The following is a 25,780-nucleotide window of genomic DNA, read 5'->3' on the forward strand; positions in this document are numbered from 1 at the left end:
CTGAGGGCGGGCCAGGGTCCCCACCCGGGGCCCCGCGTCGCTCTCGCCGCATCCCCAGGCGGAGAGCGCGGAGAGCCCCGCACCCACGATTAGGAACCCGCGCCACAGCCCCGCGCCGCAGCCCCGCCCCGCTCTTCGGCCCCGCCCCCAGAAGTAGCCCCGCCCCACGCCCAGCCCGCGTCCAGTCCTGGCCCCGCCTCCAGTGGTAGCCCCGCCCACGTCCGGCTCCACGCCACGGCCCCGCCTCTAGCGGAAACTGCTGTGCGCGCGTGCGCAGAAGGATAGCGCGGGGCGGCGGTGCTGGTCCAATGGTCCCAGTTCTGTTGTGCCTCAAAAACGTGAGGAAGCGTGTTCGGCGCTCTCCAGTTTTGTGCTGATAGCAGCGCCGCCCTTCCTTTTCTCAGTCAGAGCTGGCCCTGTGGCGGAAAGGTGGGAGTGCGCTGTGGCGAGCGTGGTGCTGCCGCGGGGTCGTCCCGTGGACCCTGGCCCCCAGTCGGCTGGGACGGACCTGGGCGCACTGAACGGGGCCCTCCCAGCTCTGAGCTGTTTCGTTGTAAAACGGGGAATAATGTAGGCCAAGGAACGGCGCCGCGAGGACTCCGCAGCGGTCCAAGGTCCTCCTCGGTCAGGCCTCCCCAGCCGTTGGAGGGCTGAGCCTCGCCGCGTCCCTGCAAGTAGGGATGCGCCTGTGCCCTCGCCAGCCTCTGAGGTAACAGCAGATCTGTGACATCCTCGGCAAGCGTCAGTTATTCTTTTGAAGCTTCCTCGAGGAGACTCCTGGGGGCAGCACCACTAGTGAGCCCCGAGGTGACCATGGCGCCTGATTTCCCGTCGTGCACTGTGCTTTCTCGGAATCCCCACGTTAGTTTCCTACAGCTGTGGTAACAAATTACCACAAATTTCCTGGTTGTAAACAACAGGAACTTATTCTTTCACCGTACTGGTAGCAAGATATTTAAGTATTGAAAGGTGTCAGAGGGCGTGCTCCCCCCCAAAGCTCTGGAGAATGAGTTTTCCGTTTTCCACTTTCTGGTGGCCGCTCGTGATCTTTGACTTGAAGCTGCATCGCTCCAATGGTTAGGGCTAGTATCTTCAAATCTCTCTCTGCTCTCTACCCACGCTGTCTCCTCCGTGTGTCAGATCTCCCCTTTCCCCTGTTAAGGACACCTGCCGTTGCAACCCAATACAGTCTTCCCATTTCTTGATCTTTAACTTGATCACCTTTAATTTTTCCATGTAAGGTCGCATTCATAGGTAGCATTCATAGGTTGCAAGGATTAGGACAGGAATATCTTTAGAAGAGCCATTTTTCAGCCAACTGCACTCACCTGGACATAAAGTTGTATATGTGTGCATTGTCAAACAGAAGATCAATTTGAGGCTATTCTAGAAAATACAACTAAATTGCCAAAGCTTGTAGCAAGATTCAAAACCCTTCAACACTGAAATCTGTTGCCCTGCCTCTCCCACCTCCATTCTTGTCCATGGTCTCCTGAAGAGTTCCTTCCAGTTTTCCAAGAAAGAAGCAAACTTGAGTCTGGCATACAAACATAGATGCATGGTATTCTAGTGGAACCTGAAAGTGTACAGCTGGAGTCTTACAGGACTTCCTAGGGGCAACTCTGGAAGACAGTAGTGCATAAAAATATTCCGAGGGCGGGAACTTAAAGTGGTGCTGTTGGCTGTCTAGTTTGTTTGGGTTGAGAGATAGACAGAAACAAAGAATACTGTTCATGACCACCTTCTGACAGGCTGGATGAAACAGATTAGCAACAAGGAAGTCTACAGAAGTATGTGAATGGAAGTGTCAAAAGGGGCAGAGGACCTAGGAGACATTTTTGTCCTGTGTGAATGCCCATCAATGGGTTTTCACTGCAGAGACTTAAGAATCAGATGGATAAAATGAGGTGCTCTTTGGATGTCACCAACCACACAAAGCTTCTTTATTAGGCTCTTGGACAAAGGAGCTACAGATAGAGTTGACAGCTACAGACTTAACGATATGACCTTAACCTTGCTTTATGCCTAATCCGCCAGCAGAAGAGATGAACATTGAGACCGTCCTATACCTACACTGTCGTTCCCTGGAGGAACCTTGTTAGCAACTGATGGACCATTGATTATATTAATCCTCTTCCACTAAGGAAAAGTGCAGTGATCCACAGTGGAATAAATACACATTCTGGATATGGATCTTCTGGTTTTATTCACATTGCTTGTGACACCACCACCATCCTTGTAACCCCAGAATCTTACCACCATGATGTCATTTCACATATCATTGTTCTTGATCAGTGTTCTCGTTCTACTGCAATCACTGTCCTGTCACTGTACAAAATACCTCACACCTGCAATTTGAAGGTGAACAGGTTTATTTTGACTCATGGGTTCAGTCCACACATAGTCACCTGGCTGCAATGCAGAAACCAGCATGCAGGGAGGGCATGGGGCAGGATCCGGGCACAAGAACACACACTTCCAATTCACAACCCCTGTCATCTACAACTTCCAACCAGGGCCCACCTCCAAACAAGACTTTTGGGACACATTTTAGACTAAACCATAACAGTGCCTCTTTTTACTGAATCAGCTGACATTTTTTATAACAGTCTAAAAGGATGGATTTATGTCTTGATGCATATAGATTGTGCTTTGAGTCAGAGTTCATTTATGAGACTCCATTCCCAGGGTATATGGATTTGGAAAGCAAAAGGAGAAAGTGGTAATTTTCCTTTCAGAAGCACTGAAAAAGTGATTGTTTCCTGGACAAACAGCTTTGAGCTTGCTGGTTTAGACACCTTAGATCCCAGGATACACCATGAGGCAAAACAAAGGTTGTATCCAATTTGGGGATGAGCCTACTACTGAGGCATTTTGGAAGGTCTATTAATCAGTGGGCTGGAGTAATAGAATTTGAGTTGGTGTTATGCAGTAGGGCCAAGAAGGACAATATTTGGAAAACTGCAAACAAACCAAAAAAAGCAAAACTGTTAAAGAATCACATCCTTCATGAAAGACTCTTTCATCATTGCATGTACTAACCAGTACCAATCAGGTGATATTTTGGCTGAAGACAAGTAAAACTTGGTGAAATAGGTGGCAAAAGAAGAATCTGTAGATATCATCTGTGGCTTCATGCTCAATTACAATCTGCTCAATTACAATACAAATTAAATTTTGAATATTTTTTCTGTTTACATATATACTTATTTATAATATCCTAACCATTTTCTCCTTCCAAATATAATAAAAGTAGTTGGAGTTTTAACTTTACAATTTAATGTTTATGTAACAGACTGTTCAATGAGGTTGACTCAATTTGAGAAGTATTGCTGTTGAACAGAATGTAAAGTGGAAACTGAATTTTTGTTTGCTTTATAGAGTTGCAATGTGGATAAAAGGATGCATTTGAGACCTGAGTAGAGTGGACTGTGCCAGTTATAAATGTATTGCTCTCAGCCTCAAATATTCCCATCATCGGCTGCGTTGTGATACTGGGGGTGGGCCCCATAAAGATTCCCCCTTTACTAATGGCACCATGCTAAACTTTCCCAATAGATAGTGCTAAGGGCGCTGCATGAGGAAGGGACTTCACTCCCAGCCTTGTGTGCTTCTTACTCTTCCTGCTTCTGTAGAGTGTGGCAGGGAGATGCTTGCAGGACATCTGTGGTCCTTCATCTCCAGTGAATTTCAGGAGCATCCATGCATATAACCAATGTCACTGGCATCCCAGCTGGTTTCCAAGTCAGCCTCCCTGTGCCCCTGCAAGTGACTCCAAGCTTTTTCCACAGGGATCCTAGCTATTGGCTTCCCAGTTTGTTTTTTCACCAGCCAGCTGAGTAAAACAGGCAAGAAAAGGACATAAAGGGTTACATTGGGAAAGAAGATACAAAACTGCCTTTATTCACAAATCACAGAGTCACTACATAGAAAATTCCAAGGAATCCATGCAGAACTAATAAAGTGAGTTGGGTGAGTTTGCAGAATACAAGGTCAATATATAATTTTATTCATGTGTGCTATTAGAAATTGGAGGCTAAGGACAATTCCAACCTAAAAACATTACATAGGGATAAATATGACTAGAGATGTGCAGACAACCCTTGAATCTATTGAACTCCTTCCTACATTTCATGGTGGGTGCACCAAGATAGCAAAGATCTAGACCATTCTTTTATTTGTGCCATTCCCCAGGGATGACTATATATCTTATAACCTTGAAAAATGAGGTAATGTCTGCTGAGTGGCTAATAAAAAAGCTTACTTGCTGCTTACAAAGGAATGGCTATCATAAGCTCTGTATTCCTCAATGGTGTGCATGTGCGACATCCACAGGAATCTGTTAACATCACTGTCGTGGGCTGGAGCCCCAGGGTTGGAGCCCCAATACAAAAATTTAATTACACATGTGCAGTTGTTTATATTACTTGCTGTATTGTGAGTAAAATAGCTTTTTTGTCTCTGACCTGGGAGTCTCCTGTCTTCTTCTGGCACCTGTGAATTATAATAGCCTTAGCTTTTAGATGAGGTAAGATCAAATCAAAGACCCAACAGAGTCCAATACAATGAAAACTATAAAACATTGCTAGGAGATATGGAAAAAAGACAAATATAATTGGAGACACATAGTAAAGTCAAGAACTAGAAGACAATATTATGTAATAGCCATTTATTAATGACTTGTCATTTTATAGGTTAAAGTTAAAAGAGTACCAAGGGTTGGTAAGACATGAAAAATAACACTTGTGGGAATGTGCAATTGTATAACAATTTTGGAAAAGAGATTAGAGATTCATTAGAAAGTTAAGTGTATACCTAGTGTATGAGCTGAAAACAACCCAAATATCTATCCAACACATGAATGGAGAAAGAAATGTGGTATATCCATACAAGTGAGTACTAGTTAGCAATAAAAATCATGAACTATGAATTGTTACAACATCATAGATGATTCTTCTCACAGTTATGCTTAGTGAAGAAGACAGATATAAAGGAATACATGTTCCATGAGTCTATGAATATAAAAAATTTAAAGTACTTTTAGTCTCTTCTCCAACATATAAAGAGCCTGAAAGTTACCAGACCAATTTTTGTAATAAGAAAAAAATACAGGCAGGCTAAAAAACAACTTTTCACAGGTATATTGGAGAATTGATATCACAAGCCAACATACCACCTGCAAATATGAACAGAGACTAATGCAGAGAATTGAAGATAAGATCAGCTGGTAGCCACTGGAACTAGCAACTGGAAGAAACAGTTTAATGGCAACTTTGATGAATTCCCAGAGGCTGAGTGTGAACTGACCAGAAAGAGAAAAGCTCCTAGGGGCCAGCGTTAGTGATTCCCCTGACACTTTCATGGGTTTCACTGATGGAAATGCCATCAAGTTCTTACAGTGAAGACCTGAGAAAAAAATCTCATGTTTCCAGCCGAAGAAGCAAAAAGAAATAATTAGAATACATTCAGGGGAAAATGGACAATCTTGAAATCCACCCAGATTATTCTTCATACCAAAGGTCTACTCTCATCACGGAAAAATTTTCTACCAGAATTTTATAAGTCCTGGGAAATTTGGCAATAATTTAAACCCTTTTGTGTCACATGGAGACAGAAAGAAATGCTGCTAAAGGAGAGTTAAAAATACAAAAATCTAATTACAGAAAAATTTCCTTCCCCAACACCTTATAAAAATATCAGCAGAGCTCCAGGTTAATAGTGGTGACAACTGAGGGACATGCAGGACCCAGACCCCATTTAGGAAGCTGTCTCTAGGGAGAGCAAAAGACCACAGGAGGAGAAAACACCACCAGAGAAGTAGGGGAAACTGAAGCCCTCAACTGTGCAAACCTTAATTACAGACTGACTGCTGGCCAGATCATATGAAACTGCTCACTAAAAGCTCATATATCTGAGATTCTATTATTCACTATGTCATGTCTTCAACAAAACAACAAAAACTATAGTTCATGCTAAAAGACAAGAGAAGACAGTCTTAAGAGACAAGGCAAGCATTAGAGCCAGTCTCAGAGATGGCCCAGGTATTGGAATTATTAACAGGATGTGCTCAGCCGAGGAAAGAAACATTGAGCTTTTTGATAGCTCAATAGAAGGTTATCAAACTGAAAAGCAAGGAAAAATGATTTTTCAAAGAATTGAACATTCACAAAGTATGGAACAATTTCAAGAGCTATAAAATAAACATATACCATAGTAATACCAAAAGGAGAAAAAGACAGAACAATTATTTGAAGTAATAATGGGTTAGAATTTTCCAAATTTAGTGGCCAACAACCAAACAACAGGAGGTAGAACATTGAGGAGGATAAATTCCAAAGAAACTACATTGAGGCAAAAAACCAAAGACAAAATCATGAAATGACTCAGAGAACATAAAACACCTTATCTATACAACTTTACCATTATATGCACACAGTTTGGACAGTGAATCACACCTCACTGAATGTATGTCCCGTAGCTGCAAAGAGGACAGGCACACCTGTGGCTTTAGTTTGATGATGTGGCTGCTGTCCTAAGCAAATTCTGCCATCTGAAGATTTTTTGCAGAAAGACTTTGCCTTTCTGGCATCTGGAATCTTTCCTCTACTCCTAATCTTGTATTTCATCTGTCTTATCTCTGTGATTTGCACAATAGAATATTCTTCCAAAAGTCAAAGAGTCACATCTTTTGAAAATGATGATCAGTTATTCTTCAAGGTCTTTGCAAGTATTCAGTACACAAATAAATAAAAATTTGCCGAGTGAATTTGGATTATGATGCTCTTACTAAGTGTCACTGAAACCTATTTCTTTTCAACCTTGCTGAAGTGCATGTTGTAATGAATTCTTTCAAGAGTTAGTACACTTAAACACATGGACAGTGTTTTGTGGAATGGCACCACAATGAGGCAGCAAACCCTTTTGCAGAGTGGAAAATATTAATATAACTTCTTCAGTGTGAGATATTCATGTAAGTAAGGCTTAGTTTAACAGAGTAAACTGTCTACGTGGGCAAAGTCAGTGAATATCCAGAGCCTGCTACAGTTGTGTTTAGTATAAGTATTCATCAGTGCCTTGGTCCCTTGGCACGAAACATCTTATTTGAGGCTGTTCCATATCAAATGCTATGAGACTAGCAAATCTTTGCTCTAGAATATTTTTGATATGTAAAAATCCTAACAACTACTAGTTGGGGATATAGCTCAGAGGCACAAGCACCTGCCAGGCAAGCACAAGATCATGAGTTTGATTCCCAGTACAAAAAAAAAGAAGAAGAAAAAGAAAAAAGTCTGAACAACAGACAATATTTTATGGGATGCTAATTTTTATCTGTAGCCAGCAGATGGCAGTATCCAAACCAAGTCTGTTCAACTCGGTAAGTTTGGATTGAGCTACTACAGTATTGTGGCAGTTAGAGAAACAGTAAACAAAAAATGGAACCACTTATTAGCTCGGTAGAGTTTACTGTTCTTGTAACATGTATGAGAATAGAAGATCTGTGAGCAGGATCTCAAAATGCTTAGGGTATGACCGTGTGGTCATGTTGGTTAGTGGAAGAGATAGTGAGAAAGAGGATATCACATAAGAACCTGGAGCTATGAAACAAAACTAAGATGAAAAGGGTCACTAGCATCAAAGAGGCATGTAGTTCAAAGCAGTAAATGTCTATTTCAATAACGTTCATAGGGAACAATTGATTTTTAGGGTCATTATTCAGTTCATGGTCTTAGGTGTGGGATCTGGGCAACAATCCCTTTTCTGTAATTTACAGGCTTTAAAATTCAAAATTTAGGGGATTTCCAAAAAGACATAGCATGCATGTCCTGTATATTAACACAACACACCCACTGAAACCTGGGGACCTTGTAATCAAACATATTTATATTTATGCAATAAAATAGGTGAGAGTCCTTAATTTTAATACCGCCTCATGTCCACCAGATTGGTGTTGTTATAAGCTTTTGATTTTCAGAGACTTAGATATTGGACTTATTGTGGATATGGTGGACCTACAATATTTATCCCATGAACAAAGAATCTACTCTAAAATAGAATTTTAGAATAGATTTTTCAGTTTTCTTTGGTCAACCGTTCTAGTTTTCTGGAACATAGATTCTCAGCCATGAGAGTTTGGCTTCTGTATTTGTTTTACAAATGTGCTTGGTTTTGCTCAGTGCTGAGCACTATCATGCTTGATATTTTTCAAATAAAGTGTCATAAGTGGTTTTTGTACTACCAAAAATAAAGTAAAATAAAAAAATTAAAGTATATCTGACTTTTGAGGATGTTTAATTTTATTACATACTCTGAGATAATTTAGAATATTGCAATAATAGGGTTAGAACTTTTGCCCTTAGGGAAAGGAACATTTTGTTCATTATCACTCACAAATGAAATACAACTAGAGTTTTGCAGAGTAATAGGGTATGTACTGGTGATATACGTGCATATGTTGGTGTGTTCATGATCTCAGTATACTCTAGATTTCAAAATACTGGTGTTTGAACTTTCCACCACAGTTTCTCTGGTGACTGGAAACTCTAAAAGTCATTTCCAGGAATTGAAGGGTATCTACTAATGAAATTATGTGAGTGGAAATAATACAAATTAGGGAAAAAATGGAAGGGTGACCAAAGATTTCAAGGAAGTTACCAATTGGCAAAGCCAGATAGAACCAGATATTCCTTCTCACGCTGGATTTTGCAAGTTGTCTCTGTTGATTTGCTTCATTGTTTAGTCTTTATCTTTCCTCAAAATTATGTGAGGCAGCTTATGTAAGTATGTACGAATAGTAGGTGAGAGCAAGGAAGAAAGAGAGATGGGAGTGGGGGATGTGCTCAGGGTGCACAGGGAGGAGATTCAGAAGTCAGAGGGCAGGCTGGTCTACCATCAGGCCCTCTGCCTTAGTACTTTGCCTCTGAGTTTTCTAGGTGCCAAAGTAAAGAAACATACTCTCAGTTACCGCCTAACAGAAGAAGAGAATAATTTATTTGCTGTCACCATCCCAAGATACAGTATGGTATCTATCTTAGAAGAGAAGAGGAAATTGATACATTGTCTATAAATATTTGCCAAATGAATCAAGAGTTATAGTGTCCCTAATACTAAAATAAAACTGCTATGTAATTTCAAAGGACAGATTAGGACTAATATCTGTAAACGCTCAGCATACCGCTTTTGGCAGGAAGTAAGGCAGAGCTGTGTGGCCATTCCTGATGTCCCACAGTAGCCCCAGCTAGAAGTGCCTGGCTGGGTAGCTCAAGGAGTCTTATAAAGAGGATTGGAGCCTTAGGTAAGGGTCAGCTCAGATGAGCTCTCAAATTCAATTCCACCCTCATGGTTCATGATCTTAGGGCTCGGAACTCCATGCTTTGCCTCTGAGCACCTCAGGTTCCATGCAGCTACAGCCAATGAGGGCCTTTCATCCTGGCTAAGCACTGTATCATACACAGCCCACGGCCAGGGTTTATCCCAAACAAAAGCCAACAGAAGGGGTGAAGGAAACAGGTGGGGCTCACATGCCTGCTGAGGAGATGAAGCAATCCCTGTTATTGTTGAGACTTAGGCAAGTGGTCGCCAAAGGGGCAGTGTGGGTTATAAATAGCACACATGCCTTTTAAAGACAGTCACTGTCTGACATATTCAGACATGAAAACCAAATGAACAAAGGAACTAACTGTAAAGCAATGCGGCTTGAAGGAAATGTATGAGGTCTGATCAAACGAAGTATATGAATTTAAAAAATTTATTACAGTAACAGATGCATTGTCATTAATCCCCCGCAAAATACTCTTTTCCTTTAAACACAGTTATCCCATCTTTTTCTGATAAAGACACTTAGGGAAGAGGACTTTCAGAACTGCTTCAGAAAGTGGCAAGGATGAAGGGATAAGTGTGCTTGAAGTGAGAAGAGGTACTTTGAGGGGGTGAATAATAATGACTGTTTACTGTAATGATTTTTTAACTTAAATATTCACCATATATTTTAATCACTTGTAGATTCATGAATATTATGTGATCAGAATGGGTTTTAAGTATGATTAATATTTTGAAGAAGCTAGATACTTTTTTTTTTTTGTGGTTTTTCTCCGGTACCAGGAACCGAACTCACGACCTTGCGCTTGCCAGGTAGGCGCTTTTGCCGCTGAGCTAAATCCCCAGCCCCGAAGCTAGATACTTTGAAGAGAAAATAAAGAGTAGACTAAGTCCTTTCTTCATCCAGAAAACAATATATTTTTGAGACTTTTTCTATCAGTTTACTTTTGGGATAATTATTCAGAATAACTTGTTAGAGATCTGTGGGGTACCTTGGAAATGTTGTTCTTATGTCCCTAGTTGGTGATGCATAAATGTATTTCAGAAATACTGTCAATACTTGTGTTGCTATTAAAAATTCTTTATCTCTCAAGTGTAGATGTGGATAGCTAAACCAAGACACTGAACCAAAAAATTATTTTCTGTCCCCAGACATTTATGAAGAATTAAGAGGGGAATTACAACTTAGTCTTTGTGGTTCTCTATAGCTGTGATTTTTACATCTCCAAAGAGAATCTCATGTGTCTTGGGGGCTGTAATGGTCATTGTGAATTAGGAAAACCTTGAACAGACATTTCAGGTTGGGGGCCAATATTGTCAATGACTCCACTGCCACTGGTCATCTGTCCATTTCTATGGATTACTCATCCCAGCCACCTCCTCCCACACCTCCCTATAGTCAGGGAAGGTCAGCTATTTTTTGATCCCCATGGGAGAAAGACAGCTCTTCAATCAGTGCCTTAAAATAGCAGCCATCTTCAGCTGCTGGGCTGGAGTCCCTCCAGGGTGGAGCAGAGGGGACACACACTCACAGCTTGTGCAAGTGAGAACCCACAGAACGTGAGCTAGGGGAGGCTGCTTGAGAAGTTCTTGCCTGCTCAAAAATCTTAGTTTGCTCTTGTTTTTGTTGTTGCGTTTGTGTTGAGAAGCTAGGCATCTGAAGTTTTACAGTTTCTTATTTTATTTAAAAGTAGACCAGTGGATTGAAGATGAAATTAAATATTGCCATCTTCTTTGGGGCCCTCTTTGGAGCTTTGGGAGTTTTGCTCTTTCTGGTGGCTTTCGGTTCGGATTATTGGCTTCTTGCGACTGAAGTGGAGAGGTGTTCAAGTGAACAGCAAGTGCGTTTCTTCATCAAAATATTGAGGTATTGGGCAGTGGGAGGGCAGCCTTAAGTAGCCTCCAGAGGTCAGAGAATGGCGGTGGTGGGAGTCTTTATCGATAGACGAGATCTGTGGGAAACTACTGCCCATCATTATTTGCGATAAGATACATGTCCTTAACAATTACCTGAATGTGATAATTTTGATACTGTTTCTTGGTTGACAGCAAGCTCCTTTGTTTGTGTTCTGTGCAGATAGCGAATATCACCTTCTACCATGAAGGGTTCTTCTGGAGATGCTGGTTTAGCGGGGTCATGGGGGAAAATGATTCCAGCACCTATAAGTTCTGGTACAGTAAGTATGACTTGGCTTTATTCCTTCGTCTCTAAGCTTCTTACTCCGTGCAGAGTGCTTGTCATGGGTTGGATTCTCCTGTGCAAAATCTCAACACGGTGTCTTCAAAGGTCATGAAGACATTCCTTTTCAGTGGAAATATCTTTAAGAGTAATGATCTCCTACCATAAAATAGGAGCAAAACTGAAGTATTCCGTTACTCTGCTCAAATTTAAAGTGTACTCACCCTAACAAATAAAACAGACAACATCTCCAGTAGTTTTTCAAGGTTCTATTATTTCTATGGTGCAAGTAATTATTTTTGGCTATAAAAGTATTGAAATCTCAAATGTAAAAATCCAGAAATAGAGGTATTATTTATATTCATAGCTTCAAAGTTTAAAAAAATCTGTTTTTTTTTTTTTAATAATGAAACTTAATTACCATCAGGAGCAGATGAAAGCTTTTTATTTGGGCTTTACCCAAGTTTGTAGGCAATATAAAAAATGGCTTTGCTTTTGATGTCTGTGTTCTTAAATTGAAACTTTAAAGTTCCCCTTTGAAATGGGATGACTTTTTAAGACTATGCTGCATTCTTTCAACCGTATTTCTGATATTTATCACTAAAAATCAGTTCATTGACAATCGCTAGCGTTTATTTTATTGTATCCACCAATGAAATTACTGTTTATTAGACAAAAGCTTATTGAGGGTCAGAATTAGTAGTCTTTTTATAAAATGCTCCTGTAAAGAAATCAAAGTGTGTATTTACATAACAGTTAAGATTATGGAATATGTCATAAGAACATGAGGGCCCGGAAGACTGATGTAAGCTGATGGCAAATTGTCACCTGTAAAAGGGACCAAGTGATGGTGCAGAGGCATGTTGAGGGGCCTGGTGGACTGACCACCTTAAGTGCATTTTGGGCTGGAGAGTAAGTGAGCAACTTGCCAATGGAAGTTATTTAGACTTTGGAAAAATAGAGCAAGTTAGGTTGGGTAAGAGGAATGTTTTTCCCAAACACTTAGAGAAAGAAAAACCACTTCACTCTGCTATAATATGCATAATGAAATTTAATTTTGTGACAACATAAAAGTTCTCGTGGTTTTTTTTTCAAATGCTAAAAATGTATTCAAGTCATTAACTTGGATGGTCTATGACTTGATTCTTTTTCCTAAAAGTGGAATGGATTTAGAAGAAATTTTCTCGTCACTGAAACTACTGAATGTGAAACTTAAGTTTGTTGCATTTTTAGAGTAATTATTTTTAAATACCTACTGTTAGGTACTGGAGATTATGTGAATGTAAATGAAGAACAGTACCTCAGCCAGCCGTGGTGGTGCACACCTGTAATCCCAGCACTCAGGAGGCTGAGGCAGGAGGATTGCTGCAAATTCGCGGCCAGGCTGGGCTACAAAGTGAGCTCAAGGCCAGCCTGAACTGCATAGCGAGACCCTGTCTCAAGAAGACAAAAACAAAAACAAAAATAAAAAAAAGTAGAAACAACAGTACCTTAAAACTAAGAGCATTTGTGTTTATTCTATTGAGTTATAACTGGTAACGATATTCTAGATCAATCCACCCTCCAGCTCCCCTGGGCTTCTTGACAAGAGTGTTTGTTCCTTATATAACAACACTCTGAGTTTGCCAATGGAACTGGTAATCTTGCTTTGCTTGTGTGCCAGGTTCCCATATTTCTGTCCCATTAGAGGTGAATCATTGCTGATCCCTGGTGATGGGTATTATTCTTCTGCTCTCTTCCCAGCCAATCAGCCACCGTTTAAGAACTGTACCCACGCCTACCTGTCCCCGTACCCCTTCACGTGGGGCCAGCACAACTCAACCGCCTATGACTCTGCAGTCAGTAAGTACCAGCCCTGAAGCTTGTGAGAGAATATCCATCTGCCAGGGCACCCACAGCAAGATTTCTGTGGGCAGTGGAAAATTATCTTAGCTCCTATAATTCTGATATTTTCTCTGATATTAATGTGTTAACTGTAAAGAGATGCTATTTTTAATACACCACTTATAATTTAAATGGAATGTAACTTTGATCTAAATGTAGAGCTAGGTGTGGGCAACTTAGCGAATTAATGAACCCTGTTTCAAAATTTTAAAAAGGGCTGGGGATGTAGCTCAGTGCAAAGGTCCTAGATTCTATCCCATATATATATATATATATATATATATATCCATGGCATTAAACTTGTATGTATATTTAATGCTCTGAATATGCTTATATTAGGCAAAGTTCTCCAGAGAAAAAACCCAATAGAATATGTAAGTAGTTGGATTATTCCCAAGACCCCTGCCATGCAATATTCCTGGATGCTCAAGTCTCTTATATAAAATGGTATAGAATTTGCACACAACCTACCCACATCCTCCTGTGTACGGGTAATCATCTCTAGAGCACTTATTGTACCTAATGAAAGGGAAATGCTATGTAAATTGTCAATATGCTGTATTTTTTAGGGAATAATGACTCTAAAAACATTTGTACATTTTCATTACAGACCCATTTTTTTTCTTAATATCTTCAGCTGATGGGTGGTTGAATCCATGATTGGAAAACCAGTGGCTATAGATGGTCAGATAGATACAGATATGAACATAGATATAAATATAGACGCACACATGTACAGAGACATGGAAAGGGCAGAGAGGGAACATCTGTCTGTCAGTCTGTCTGTCTGTCTATCCATCTAGCTACCCATCCATCCATCCACCCTATCAGTTGATTGTAGACTTGGCTCATGAGTTTGTGTGCCCTGGCGCGTCTGAGATCTGTTACACAAGCTGGCAGGCTGGAGATTCAGATAAGCAGTGATGTTGAAATCTTGAGACTGAAGGCTGGAAACCCCAGTAGAATTTTTATGTTGCAATCTGGTGGCTGAATTTCTTTTTCCTCGGGAAACCTGAGCTTGCTTTTTAAGGCCTTCAACTAATGGGTGGAGATTTGCCCACCTTATGGAGAGTAACCTTCTTTCTTCAGAGTCCACTGACTGCAGACGCTAATCAAACTTAAAAGACAGAAACAAAAACAAACGTTCACAGGAGCATGCAACATGTGTTTGGTCCAGCCACAGGGCACTGTCGTCCAATCAAATCAACACATGACAAGAACCATCCTGGACTTAACAAATCTTTATGTAATTCCTCCATTTTTCCACCTTTCTGTCATATACACATTTCTTTTTTCATTTTTTAAAATTTAAAAAATTTTTATTTTAAAGAGAAAAATAGAACAACAACAAATAGAAAAACAAAGCAACACAAAAACAATAAAAATGATACAGGATTTCAAAACAAGATGATAGGAACTAACAATACTTGCTATATTACATATTGTTATCCTCAATGAAGTTGCTCAGATTACCAGATGTAGGAATGCAAGATTGATCAAACAATCAAAGAGAATAAAAAATAGTAAAAAAATTAAAAATGACACAGAGCTTCACTAAACAAGATGGTAGGAATTCACCAATTATTATATTGTGTGTTGTTGTCCTAGCTTAGTTGTTCAGATTGCCAGATATAAGGAAAGCCCATCAGAAATACACATTTCTGTACCTTGCTACTTTTGTTGCGTGTTTGTCAGAGATTGCAGCATTTGTTTCCATGGCAGTAGCAGGGCATTCAGGGCGTGGGTGTGGGGTGTGGATAGGACACAAGCGGGAGGATCTACAGCTGAGCTCATCGCCAGGGAACTCTGGGGTCACAGAACTGTGGCCCCGAGGTGCTGAGAACCCGAGCGCTGCGGCATTGGCTTCTCATGCTCATTCCTCAAGCCCGGCATCGCGTAGGATGTGGACAGCGTCACTGGAGAGAGAAGGGCATGGACAGCATAGGAAAGAGCAGAACAGACTCCTCTGTTCTGCAGGAAAACTACAAAGAAGGTATCTCCTCATCCGCAGTCTCAATTTATAAAGTGAACTGCGAAGTAATACAGGGTTGCCTTCCAGAATGCTGAGTATTTGCATTCATATTAGTATTGTTGTTATTCGTATGTTGTGGGCCTTTGGTGAGGGAGGTATGATAGGCACCACATATTTTAAAAGGATTCTACATATTTGAAAAGTCTGCACCTCAAAGAGAGAGTGGGGAACTAGGAAAACAAGGTGACATAATCTATGCATAATAATTCTGATGGCGATGGATAGTGAATACATGTCAGAGAAATTACACTGCAATTACACTTGGAATTATTATGTAGCACTGCATATAATTAGTGTGTCATTTTTTGGATCTAGTGACAAAATCATTTCCAAGTTTTTTTTTTTAATCATCAAACTCTTCTTTGGCACACATATTGTAACTCCTCATTCACTTTGGGCAACTTTTCCAAACACTCTTGAGTAAAAATGACTGAGATGTGCAAAGAGATGTCCGACAACAGAAATAATCTTGTTTTTTCCTGTCCTCATCATAATGCACAAGGACATCTGATGTTTGTGCAATATATGCTTTTCCTCATCTCGTGTATACAAGAGAAGGGCGTAGATGTCATCAAAAGTATGCCACCTGGCTTTTCTCTATGTGTTTTTATTCTTTTTTTCTAGTCAAGGACACTCGGCCCCAGGACTACTATATAGCTTTACATAGTTTCATAATTAGCAGGCATTAAACACTTACCAAGTTATTCTCAGTAAACTGAAAGTGTTGTTTATAAAATCTGATGTACAATGGGCTGGCATACTGTTCATGGAATAATTTTGTGTTCTCCTGAGTTTTGATAATGGCCATTAGTCAATAATGAATTCATTGAAAACAATAAATTAGCTCATAACTTTTTGGAGTGACTTAGAAGGCAAGACTGAGACCCAGAAACCCTAGGGCTCTGTCCTTACACAGCTGACTCTTGGTAGAACTCGTGTAAAGATACAAGTCTCTGGTTTTTGTTTTCTCAATAATCTTGGAAACTACAGAATGAAAAGGATGGTGGTCTTGCTTTCTGTAAGAAGCATAAGCCCTGTGTTTGTATCTCAGCAAAAGACCAAGTTAAATCTATACTGCATTGATCTATACTGGCTTGTCTGTCTGTCTGTCTGTTTGAACTGGATCTGTATATAGAGTCAGGTTTAATCCAGTCGTCCCTCTGTCCTTCCCTGTCTCCATTTCTCCCTCTTTTCTCATTTTCTGTCTCTCTCTCTTTCTTTCTTTTTATTCTTTCTTTCCTTCTCTCCCTTCCTTCCTTCCTTCCTTCCTTCCTTCCTTCCTTAATTTTTTTGGTTCTCAGAACATATTGTAGAATTCAGTTATTGTCAAATCCAGTTATTTGAATGACTGTCCAAGCCTCTGGAGGCAGCCTGATTCCCAGAACTGTCTGCATACTTCAAAGTCCATTTTACCAATTCCAATACCTTTTGAGATGTGTGAGAGTTTAGCTTTTCTGATTTGTTTCATACTTACATTCAGGCACAGTTCACTTAGCCAGGACCATTCAGTGATGCTGTACTAGACATAAGTTAATTTTCAAGATAGTTCCACCCTGGGTGAGCTCATTTCCCCCTATCTTGATGTCCCCCATAATCCCTGACCCTGTCTCCCCGCATCAAAGGGCTGTCACACTTTGCTGTGATTGTTGACCCTAGTTTCTTCAGTGCCCCCAGGACAGGGGGTAACTTGTTCCACTTTGTAGAGTGTAACCTATTCCTCTCTTTATCCCTAGAGTTTATTATAGCACCTAGTAATTGGGAGATGCTTACAAAATTTGTGTTGAATGACTTTAGGGGAAGAAATTATTTAATACTTTCATCAATAAACACTGTATTTTACTGTCTTTTTTCAGATGGAAAAGTTTTAAAATTAATTTATAAACTGGATTTTCTTCTTACTTCCTGACAATGCTGGGAATTCAACCAAAATATGCTAAGCGTGTGTTCTGTCACTGACAGCCCTGATTCTGTCTGACAGCCTATCACTCCCAGCCCTGATTTTCTTATTAAGCAGCATGTACTGAACAGAATTTCACCTGTTCTTGGTTAGTATAAATAAATATAGACACACAGGCTAGCTACCCTGGCCTTTGTATTCCACAGAGTCAGTGTTTGTCTCTGATCCTAAGACTTTTGCGTATGCCACAACCTGTCCCAAATTCTGTGCCCTTCTTCCTCCCTGCTTCATTTTCCTAATAAAGTAGGTTTATCCTTCCTGCTACTTCCAGCCTCCTGGCTGGTGTCCCAACTTGCTAACACATGGACTAGGCCAGGTTCTCTCTTATAAAAACATCCTTTAATTTGATAATTCATATACCAAGTTTTAATTATTTACTTGTGCAATTATTTTGTCCCCGGATTTTCTTTCTAAACTCCCTGAGAGTGAGGATCTAGTGTATGCAGCTCCCCTTTGCTTTAGATCTGTGTAGACTTAGGCCCTAATGCAGTGAGTATCTGGGGAGACTCCATGCTCACACAGGCTGTGCTATGAATACTGATGCTTAAGCTCCTATTGATGGATGTGGGATTTCTTCAGTGCTTTACTAAATGGATGCAGATTGCTTGTAAACACTTTTTGTGAGCTATTTGTAAATTTCAACCCTCAGCTCTTTTTTTCTCCCTGTCCAGTTGTTCTGTGCCCGTATTGCCAGTGTTTACGTATTTAGTGTTCTTTGCTGGTCTTTCTTTTCTCACTCTTGTGAAAAATCTAAGCAGAAGCCGATGCTGTGAGATATAGTGGGTAGATAGCTGGGCCACACGGTGGTCAGCAAGGCACTGGGCTGCAAGCAACATGAAACACACAGAATTCAAAATAAGGGCAAGTGTTCTCCCACCACAGGGTCAGAAGCAGCTGCCAAGATGCTGCTGTTGGGCACCAGCTCTTTCAGCTGTGTCTTCCGCTTGTCCTCATGTTTTCCTGTCTTCAGCAAAGCAAGAGCAGCTCTGGATCTGCTACCTGGTCTCTGCTGAAGGTGTCTTCCTGAGAGTGCTGTCACACGGCCTGAGGCTGGGGCTGCGGGCTTTGGCCTTTGCTCCTAGGGAGAGGAAGAGAAAGGGAAAGCCTGGTGGAGGGGGCTGAGAGGTCACTGGAAGATATGTTGGGGTCAGCGTCACATACGCATACATACGAGCAGCTGCTGATCTGCAGTGGTTGAGCAAGGCGTGGAGCAGAAAGACAGAAAGGGAACAGGGGACAGAGCTGGTATTTGAAGATTTAACTTATAACATGTGGGAAAAGATGGCAGGAGTTGGGGGTGATAAAGAATTCCCTTTTGAAGGTGAAACTTAAACAACATACCCTGAAAAGTCATGTGGAGACTAATCTCCGAACAATGAGTATCATTTTACTATTTTTCTTTCTAATACATTACATGTAGAGTTGTAATCTCATAAATGCCAATATATAGCTTATGTTTCTATTTTTATGTTAGCATACACTTCTCCACGCTTTTACCTAATGCTTTTCAAATTTTGAATGTAGTTGCTACCTCCAGATCAAAAGTAATTCTATGCATGCAACACTTTTCTTTATTATTATTATTATTATTTGGTACTGGGAATTGAACTCAGGACGTGGCACTTGTGAGGCAGGCACTGTGCTGCTGAGCTATGTCCTCTGCCCATCTTTTCCTAAGTTTATCACTTCCTCAGATCACCTTTCCAGAAGTGTGAATGGTGAATCAAAGGACAGAATTGTCATTATTGTGTCCAAACACTTGCCTTCTGGTACTGATTTTTAGTGCCAGTAAAATGATTTTCAACTACAAGAATTTAGTGAGGGGGACAGAAACACCAGCGCTAAGAGGATGAGGCACAGTTTGTCTCGGAGGCTGGATTTTGTGTGGGTCTCGATGTAAGAGATCTGAGCTGACGGTGGAATTGCCAGTGTGAAATACCTCCGCAAGTAGCTTGATTTGCAGGCTGGTTCTCCAGAGAGTCGTGGCTTGGCCCAGCAAACACTGCAGAGAAGCTGCAGAGGCGGGTTTTAATATCATATGGGCTCTTTCAGAAGAAAGAAATCACAGGGAAGAAGACCAGGATGTCCCGGTTATGAGAGCAATGAGGGACATGGACAGGCAAAGACAGCCCACAGATGAGAGGATGAAGCACGGAGGACTAGGGGAGGAGTGCAATGGTGTGGGGTTGCTGCAGGAGCAGGAGAGCAGGAGCGCAGAAGAAAGTGGGGGCCCCTGTGGAGGGCAGAGATGAGCAGCAGAAGGAAGCGGATCCTGTGTTGGTGAAGCTGAAGTTGTGTGGACCTCGTGGCTGCCTTCTGCCCAGGACTCCACACCTCCCCACACAGGTGCACTGTCTGGCACTCACTGCTGCCCTGCAGCCCCATGCTCTGCAGCTTTGGCCGGAGACTCTGGGCCTTCTGCTCAGAGCCAGGTCCACCGGCGCATGATGACCAAGTCTGCACCAGGGCACGTTTCCCAACGATGCCTTTGCTCCCCCAAGGGACTCGGCCCATTTTCCAGCACATTTTGTCGCGCGTGCTCTTCCTCAGAGCCCACCCCACCCCAAGCCTCCTCTTTCCTTCCCACTTCCCAAGAGGAGAAATGAGAACTGTGAGGCTCGCAAGCAGAATGCTGGGAAGGTGAAACCTTACTGGGCACCGAAAGCCAGGCCTTTGCAACTGGCCAAGACTCAGGCTGGGAATGGCCACCGGAGAGCTGGGCGCGGCTGGGCAGCAGGTGAACACTTGCTTACTGCACAGGGCAAGGCAAAATACAACAGAGATGTGAATGGCCTCGAGGTGGATGCTTTGAAACAGCCCAGCAACAGACTGTGATTTGAGTCTAGAGTTAACAGAAACGTAAATACCAGTCCTGCGTGGGACACTGTGGAGTCAGCTCTGCGCGTCCAGTGCCTAAGAACAAAGTGGGGGTTAAAAGTGGTAGTTTTTGGAGGGTATGACTTTGTATTCTCTACCACTGGTTCCTGAGTTTCCCGGGATTGGTCCACAGTGTATGGAACGTGGCTTCAGGAGGAGGTGATGGCATTCTGAACCCCAGAACTAACAGCAGTGTGGCCTGGCTTTCCCTAGGGGACAAGCGGCTCCCACCTCTGTGCAGCAGAAATCGCCTCTCATGATAGGGGTCTCCCAGGGCCAAAGAGCAGGGTTTCTCCACTTGGATGCTGTTCTCAGTGCAGGTGAGAGACTCCTTGTTGCTGGGACTGTCCTGCCCTCTGTAGGATGTGTAGAACCATCCCGGGCTGCCACCGAGGGGAAGCCAGTAGCCACCCCTCCTTGGTGACCACCAGAGCTGTTTTGCCGACACTGGCCATGTCCAGGGGTTGTTGGAGAGTGGCGCACAACCTGCTTTCTGGTGAGAGCTCTGGGTCTTTAGATGCCCATTCCCTGCTTTCTGACCCAAGGCCTGAGCGCCATTTGCAATTACAGTCGCCCCTCGGTAGACATGGGGGTGGCTTCCAAGACACTCTGTGGGTACCAAAACCTGCGTGTGCTCCATCCCTTGTGTGAAATGGTTTCATACTTGCACAGAACAGATGCACACCCTTGTATTTCAAGTCATCTCTAGATGCATGGGAAATAGTGACTGGAAGGAAAGAAGTGCCCAGGCACGTTCAGCACAGATGTGCTTTTCTCTTGAGTATTTTTGAGGTGCAGTCAGTCCGTTGAGTCCTCAGCCGCAGGACTTGAGGAGATGGGGAGGTGACTGTGACTGTGACCTCGCCCTGCCTGCACCCCGTGGGCGCGGCAGCTCGGGTGGACACACCGCGACAACGCTTGGCTTCCTCCGGTGCCCTTCTTGCGTGCACACCACCCGGACCTGAAAGGACTACCGAGCTCTCTCAGCCTCTCTTTCTTTAAACGTCACCGCTCCTGCCCCAAGCTTGGAGCTCTTGTTAGGAGAAAGTGTGGATTAGATCAGTCGGTCGTGGTTTCTCTCAGGGAAGTTTAAGATGCCTGAGGAGGGGTTATGCAGCCTTTCCAGGGCAGAGTCCCGAGCTGCGCACCGGCGGGCCTGCACCCAGGCGCATCTAAAGCCGTGGAACAATAGGAGACAGTCTGTGGAGCAACTGGGGAGAAAGTAGGTCAGTCCAGGGACGGATGCCTCGCCCACTGTGTGATAAGAGTCAGAAGAAGAGGAAGCAGCCAGCATGAGAGGACGAGGGTGGGCAGCTTCAGAGGCAGCTCTGGAAACCGGGCTGAAGGTCTCCGCCCAGCAGGCATCCGTGTGCCGGACTGCAGGAGGCTGAGGAGCGGAGTCCTGGCCACAGCGGGCTGTTTGAAGGGTGGAGAAAGACAGCCCGGTACTCTGCCTGCTGGCTTTCTTCCTCCTCTGCGCTGTCTTCTTCCTCTCCCCCTCTCCTCTCTCTCCTCCTCCTCCTCTGCTTTTTCCCCAGTAAAAACGTCCTTTTCCTTTTTCAATTTTTACTTTTTTACTAGTGCATGTTTCCCGTAATGGTGGAGGTGCGCTCCTGTGGAGCTGGTCTGCAGAGAGCCTCTCTCAGCTCTTTTCCATGCCGTCCCCGTCCACCTCCCTCTCCTTGCCTCCATCCCCGATCCCCTTTCTCCATGTTTCCCATTGCCCATCTTTTCTTTTGTTCTTTATGTAGACTTTGGGGTCTCGTGTAGGAGAAACAGCTCACGGTTTAAGTGGTGTGCGGGGGTCTTGCTCGCTTTGTGTGATTTGCACATGATGAACGTCTGCACTGCTAGAACTCCAGGCTGAGGTGAGAAATGTGACCTGCCGAGATTATCAACAGTCAGTCCGATGCTCACAGGCAGCATTGTTATTCCTTAGAAGCTACACATTCTTACTCTTGCTTCTTCTATCTGCTTATTAAAACCCGTTAATATATGGATGATTTATAAAAAGGAAAAATAGTTGTTGTTATTTTACAAAACTTGCTAATACCACTATAAAATGGCTTCATTCCCAAGAATGGCCATCATCAAAAACCAGATAACAACCAACGCTGGTGAGGCTGCAGGGGAAACGGAGCCCTGCTACATCACGGGTGGGAGTGTAAACTGGCACAGCTACCCATCAGAATGGAGGTTCTTCAAATAACAAAAGCTAGAAATTCCATGTGACCTGGCTGTTCTCCCTCTAGGAATCTTTCCAAGAGTTAAAGTCATCACATTACAGTGATCCATGCAGGCCCATGTTTATAGCAGCACAGTTCATAAAAGCTAAACCTTGGGAGCAGCCCATGTGTCCAGCAGCAGGTCAATAGGAAAAGAGCAGGCGGTATTTACACCTAGTGGAGCACTCCTCCCCTGTAAAGAAGGATAAACTCGAGTTATTTGTAGGTAAATGAATGCACCTTGACACCGTACAATAAGTGAAATAAATCAGACGCAAAAGCTTAAATGTCACGTGGTTTCCCTTATATGAGAAACCTGAAGTAGAAATGAGGAACGAAATCAAAGATAGGTGATAGGAAGTAGGGAGATGGACTCTCAAGTGGGAAGGGACTGAGAGACGGGGAGGCAGAAAAGGGGAGGGAAAGGATGAAGGAAGCAGGTGTGGTGCGTTACGCACACAGCCCAGCTCCTCACAAGGAGCATAGTCATTATCTACTGCGAGCGAGCACTAGCAAAACACATTGACTGGCTTACTGGGGTGACAGGTGGAGCCTTAGCCTGGGCCATCCTTGTGCAGGGCGCATTCTTCTGTGTGTGACTGCCCCAAATCCCGATGCTCGCTTTGAGATCGGTTTACTGCGCCACGTGGAAGCCAAGAAACTGGGAAGACTGAGGTGTCTTGTCCCAGGATCTTTCTCAGCGGGTAGCTGCCTCCTGCTTCTCACGCTGTGTCTGCCTCTGGACGACACTGTAACGGAAACTATACTTTGTGTGCCCCACAGAGAGTAGGTGCTTTAGAGCCAGATCTCCTTGTGAACCAGAGAGGATTTGGTGAGGCGGATAATTGACACTTTAGTTTTGGCAAAAGGAGTCCTTGACAGTTATTCTTTTACCATATTTTGCTTTTTGAAAACAACTTTAGGGTTATAGGAATGCAATCGATGTGAATATAAAATGTAGTTATTTTAAAAGATGGTTTTTGTCAGATGCTTTTCCCAGTGCTGAAATTCATTGCTTCAAGTTCGCCCACGGCTGAGCCAGGGCTGTTATGTACAACGGCAGACCATTGATCTAGTATTGTAAGGGAAGTGAACTGTTTCACAGAACGCAGCATTGATAGTCTCCAGAGTGACAGCGGTTGTATAATATGAGTGTTCTTGTAACGGTGTGCTGTGCTGAGTAACCCAGGAGGGTGGGAGGTCTTCCAAAGACACATCCTGCCATGGCCCATCAACGCATGACGCCAGCCGCTGCAAACCATGCACAGCATAGCTATGGGGGTGCTCTGATCTTTGCTGTGATTCTCTGCAGCTAGTGGGAAATTTCAGAAGGCTGGTCCTTCCCAGCAGAGAGACAGAAGTTCAGTGTGTGCAGTTCATTATCACAGGGGCACACTGGCCATGCAGCTGCTAGTAGTACGTGCTGGAGAGCTGGGGTGACCCTGGGGGTTACAGTTCACCTTTGTGTAGAGAAGCAAGTGAGAACCACGCAGGCTGGTAAGTGGCTGGCTTCTGAAGAACACACAGCAAGCAGCCATCAGGGCAGTGAGGAGAATGAGCTCAAGGCTGCAGGAGGCATCCCAGCACAGCTGGAAGAGTGGCCACATCAGTGACAGAGCCCACAGAGGGGCCCACTCTTCTGCTTAGTGAATGCTGATCACCCATGATCGTGTTTCTCGCTAAGCTTCCCTGATGTGAACTGACAATAGGCAGAGAACTACAGAGGAAATGCGCTTGTTTATCACATGCCTGAAGGCCGTCCCAGAGTGTGACCACCCACCACCCCAGCCTGGGTCAGAAACTTACGCTCCTTTCCATGGGGAGGGGGAGATCAGGGAACATAGACCATTTAAGGCAATGGTGAATTATTTTCAGGCAAATTCAGTGGGCTTTGGTAAACACGCAGTAGCCAAGGGCAGCCCACTCTCTGGGGCTCTGCAGAGTAGCAACGGTTTGGAAACAGTTCTCTGTGGAATAAAATACAAGGCAGCAGGATGTGAGAATTCTGTCCAGGTGTCCACAGGGATAGATTTTAGTCCTTCCTTCTTCCTGCAATGAGTTTGCAGGGAAGGCACCGTGGTAACTCCTCCTTTGAAGGGCCAGGTGTCACACAGGCAAGGAGCTGTTGCAGGAAATTCTCTGGAGCCCGCTCCTTTTCATGCCTCATTAGTTTAACACGCTCAGCACATCAGGGAGTTGTATTCCGGGGTGTACCCAGGTTCTGTCGTCGTGAGTAAGCAACCCGCCGATGCGCCAGAAGATACTAGTGACGTCCCCGCTGTCCTGTTTGTGCCCAGAAGACAGTCATCTGACCCGGGCTGGGCTGGGACAGGCTGTGGCCTGTGGGGTTGCGTCCCAGTCCACACAGTGCCTGGTCGTGCTGCTCTCCAGGGCACCTGCTGTGGGCGCGGGGCCAGCACTCAAGGGCTCTTCCCACCTCCACGCTTTACCTTCTGCTTGAAACGCTTTTCTCCCTTCCTTTTCCCTTCCAAGTCCTCGACAAGGTCCCCCTGCTTGTGTCAGTTCCCCCGCGAGGCAGGCTGGGCTGCACAAAGTTGTGCCAGATTTTTATTTCTTGGCCCCCTGTCTCAAACTATTTCACCCCTTCACAAAAAGATTAGGAAAATGCCAAGTTCTGTAGGAAAGGAAAGGAAAGGAGGTGTGGGATCATCTCCCTTTTTCTTTATCTGTCTTTCTCGCTGAAAACACCACCACGCAAAACCAGACTGCAAACTTTTCCTTAGCGGTTTTGATATGAATACATCGAAGCTCTGTGGGGAAAAAAATAAAACAAGTTTCATTTAAGTGAATCAGTGATTTTTTTTTTTTCCCATGTAATTTTTTGGGGAAGATTGCAACCTTCAGTCAAAAAATGTCCCACCGGAAGCAGACCATGCACACATTTCCGGTGTTCTCCACGCCCCCTGCGGCTGCTCCCCTAGCATCAGAACTGGTCCCTGTTCTGCACGATCATGTTATGACACATGCCACCCCTCTTCTCCTCGGGCTCCTCCATCTGTGCTTTCCACTGGCTCCGTTTCCCATCACCCCTTCTCTCCCCTCCCTATGCAACATGCTGACCTGGGCCTCCCTTCCTCTGCTCCTGTGTGAACCACCATCGCTGATGGCCTGGGCGTTTCTGTCCTCTTCGACTGCTTGATGGCGTTTATTACACATTCTTGATGTGGCGACACCGATGGTGCCTGATTTATTTCACTGAACTGTTTACCTTGCCAGAGTGCTTGATGCAAGGTAGCTTTTCCGTGGATGTTTGTGCATGGGTGAGTGGGAGAATGGGATTCAGTTTAGTT

At 43.5% G+C, this 25,780-nt stretch overlaps 2 protein-coding genes across 2 annotated transcripts in view; one reads left to right on the forward strand and one right to left on the reverse strand.

The window, feature by feature from the left end:
- Positions 1 to 1,486, reverse strand: part of Mfsd9 (major facilitator superfamily domain containing 9) — a gene marked incomplete in the record, with an annotated part of 20,451 nt that extends 18,965 nt beyond the window's left edge. The window contains 3 exon segments of the mRNA XM_013522697.1: positions 1 to 399; positions 509 to 721; positions 1,471 to 1,486. Coding sequence (XP_013378151.1) covers positions 1 to 399; positions 509 to 721; positions 1,471 to 1,486 — 628 coding nt within the window.
- Positions 1,487 to 10,815: 9,329 nt separating this feature from the next.
- Tmem182 (transmembrane protein 182) overlaps positions 10,816 to 25,780 on the forward strand; it is a 44,481-nt gene continuing 29,516 nt past the window's right edge. The window contains exons 1-3 of the mRNA XM_005400775.2: positions 10,816 to 11,156; positions 11,393 to 11,492; positions 13,238 to 13,336. Coding sequence (XP_005400832.1) covers positions 11,025 to 11,156; positions 11,393 to 11,492; positions 13,238 to 13,336 — 331 coding nt within the window. The 5' untranslated portion in view covers positions 10,816 to 11,024. The remainder of the gene's footprint in view (positions 11,157 to 11,392; positions 11,493 to 13,237; positions 13,337 to 25,780) is intronic.

The sequence above is a fragment of the Chinchilla lanigera genome, unplaced genomic scaffold (genome assembly GCF_000276665.1).
Source record: "Chinchilla lanigera isolate Chin_1 unplaced genomic scaffold, ChiLan1.0 scaffold00069, whole genome shotgun sequence".
In the NCBI taxonomy this organism is placed as follows: Eukaryota; Metazoa; Chordata; class Mammalia; order Rodentia; family Chinchillidae; genus Chinchilla; species Chinchilla lanigera.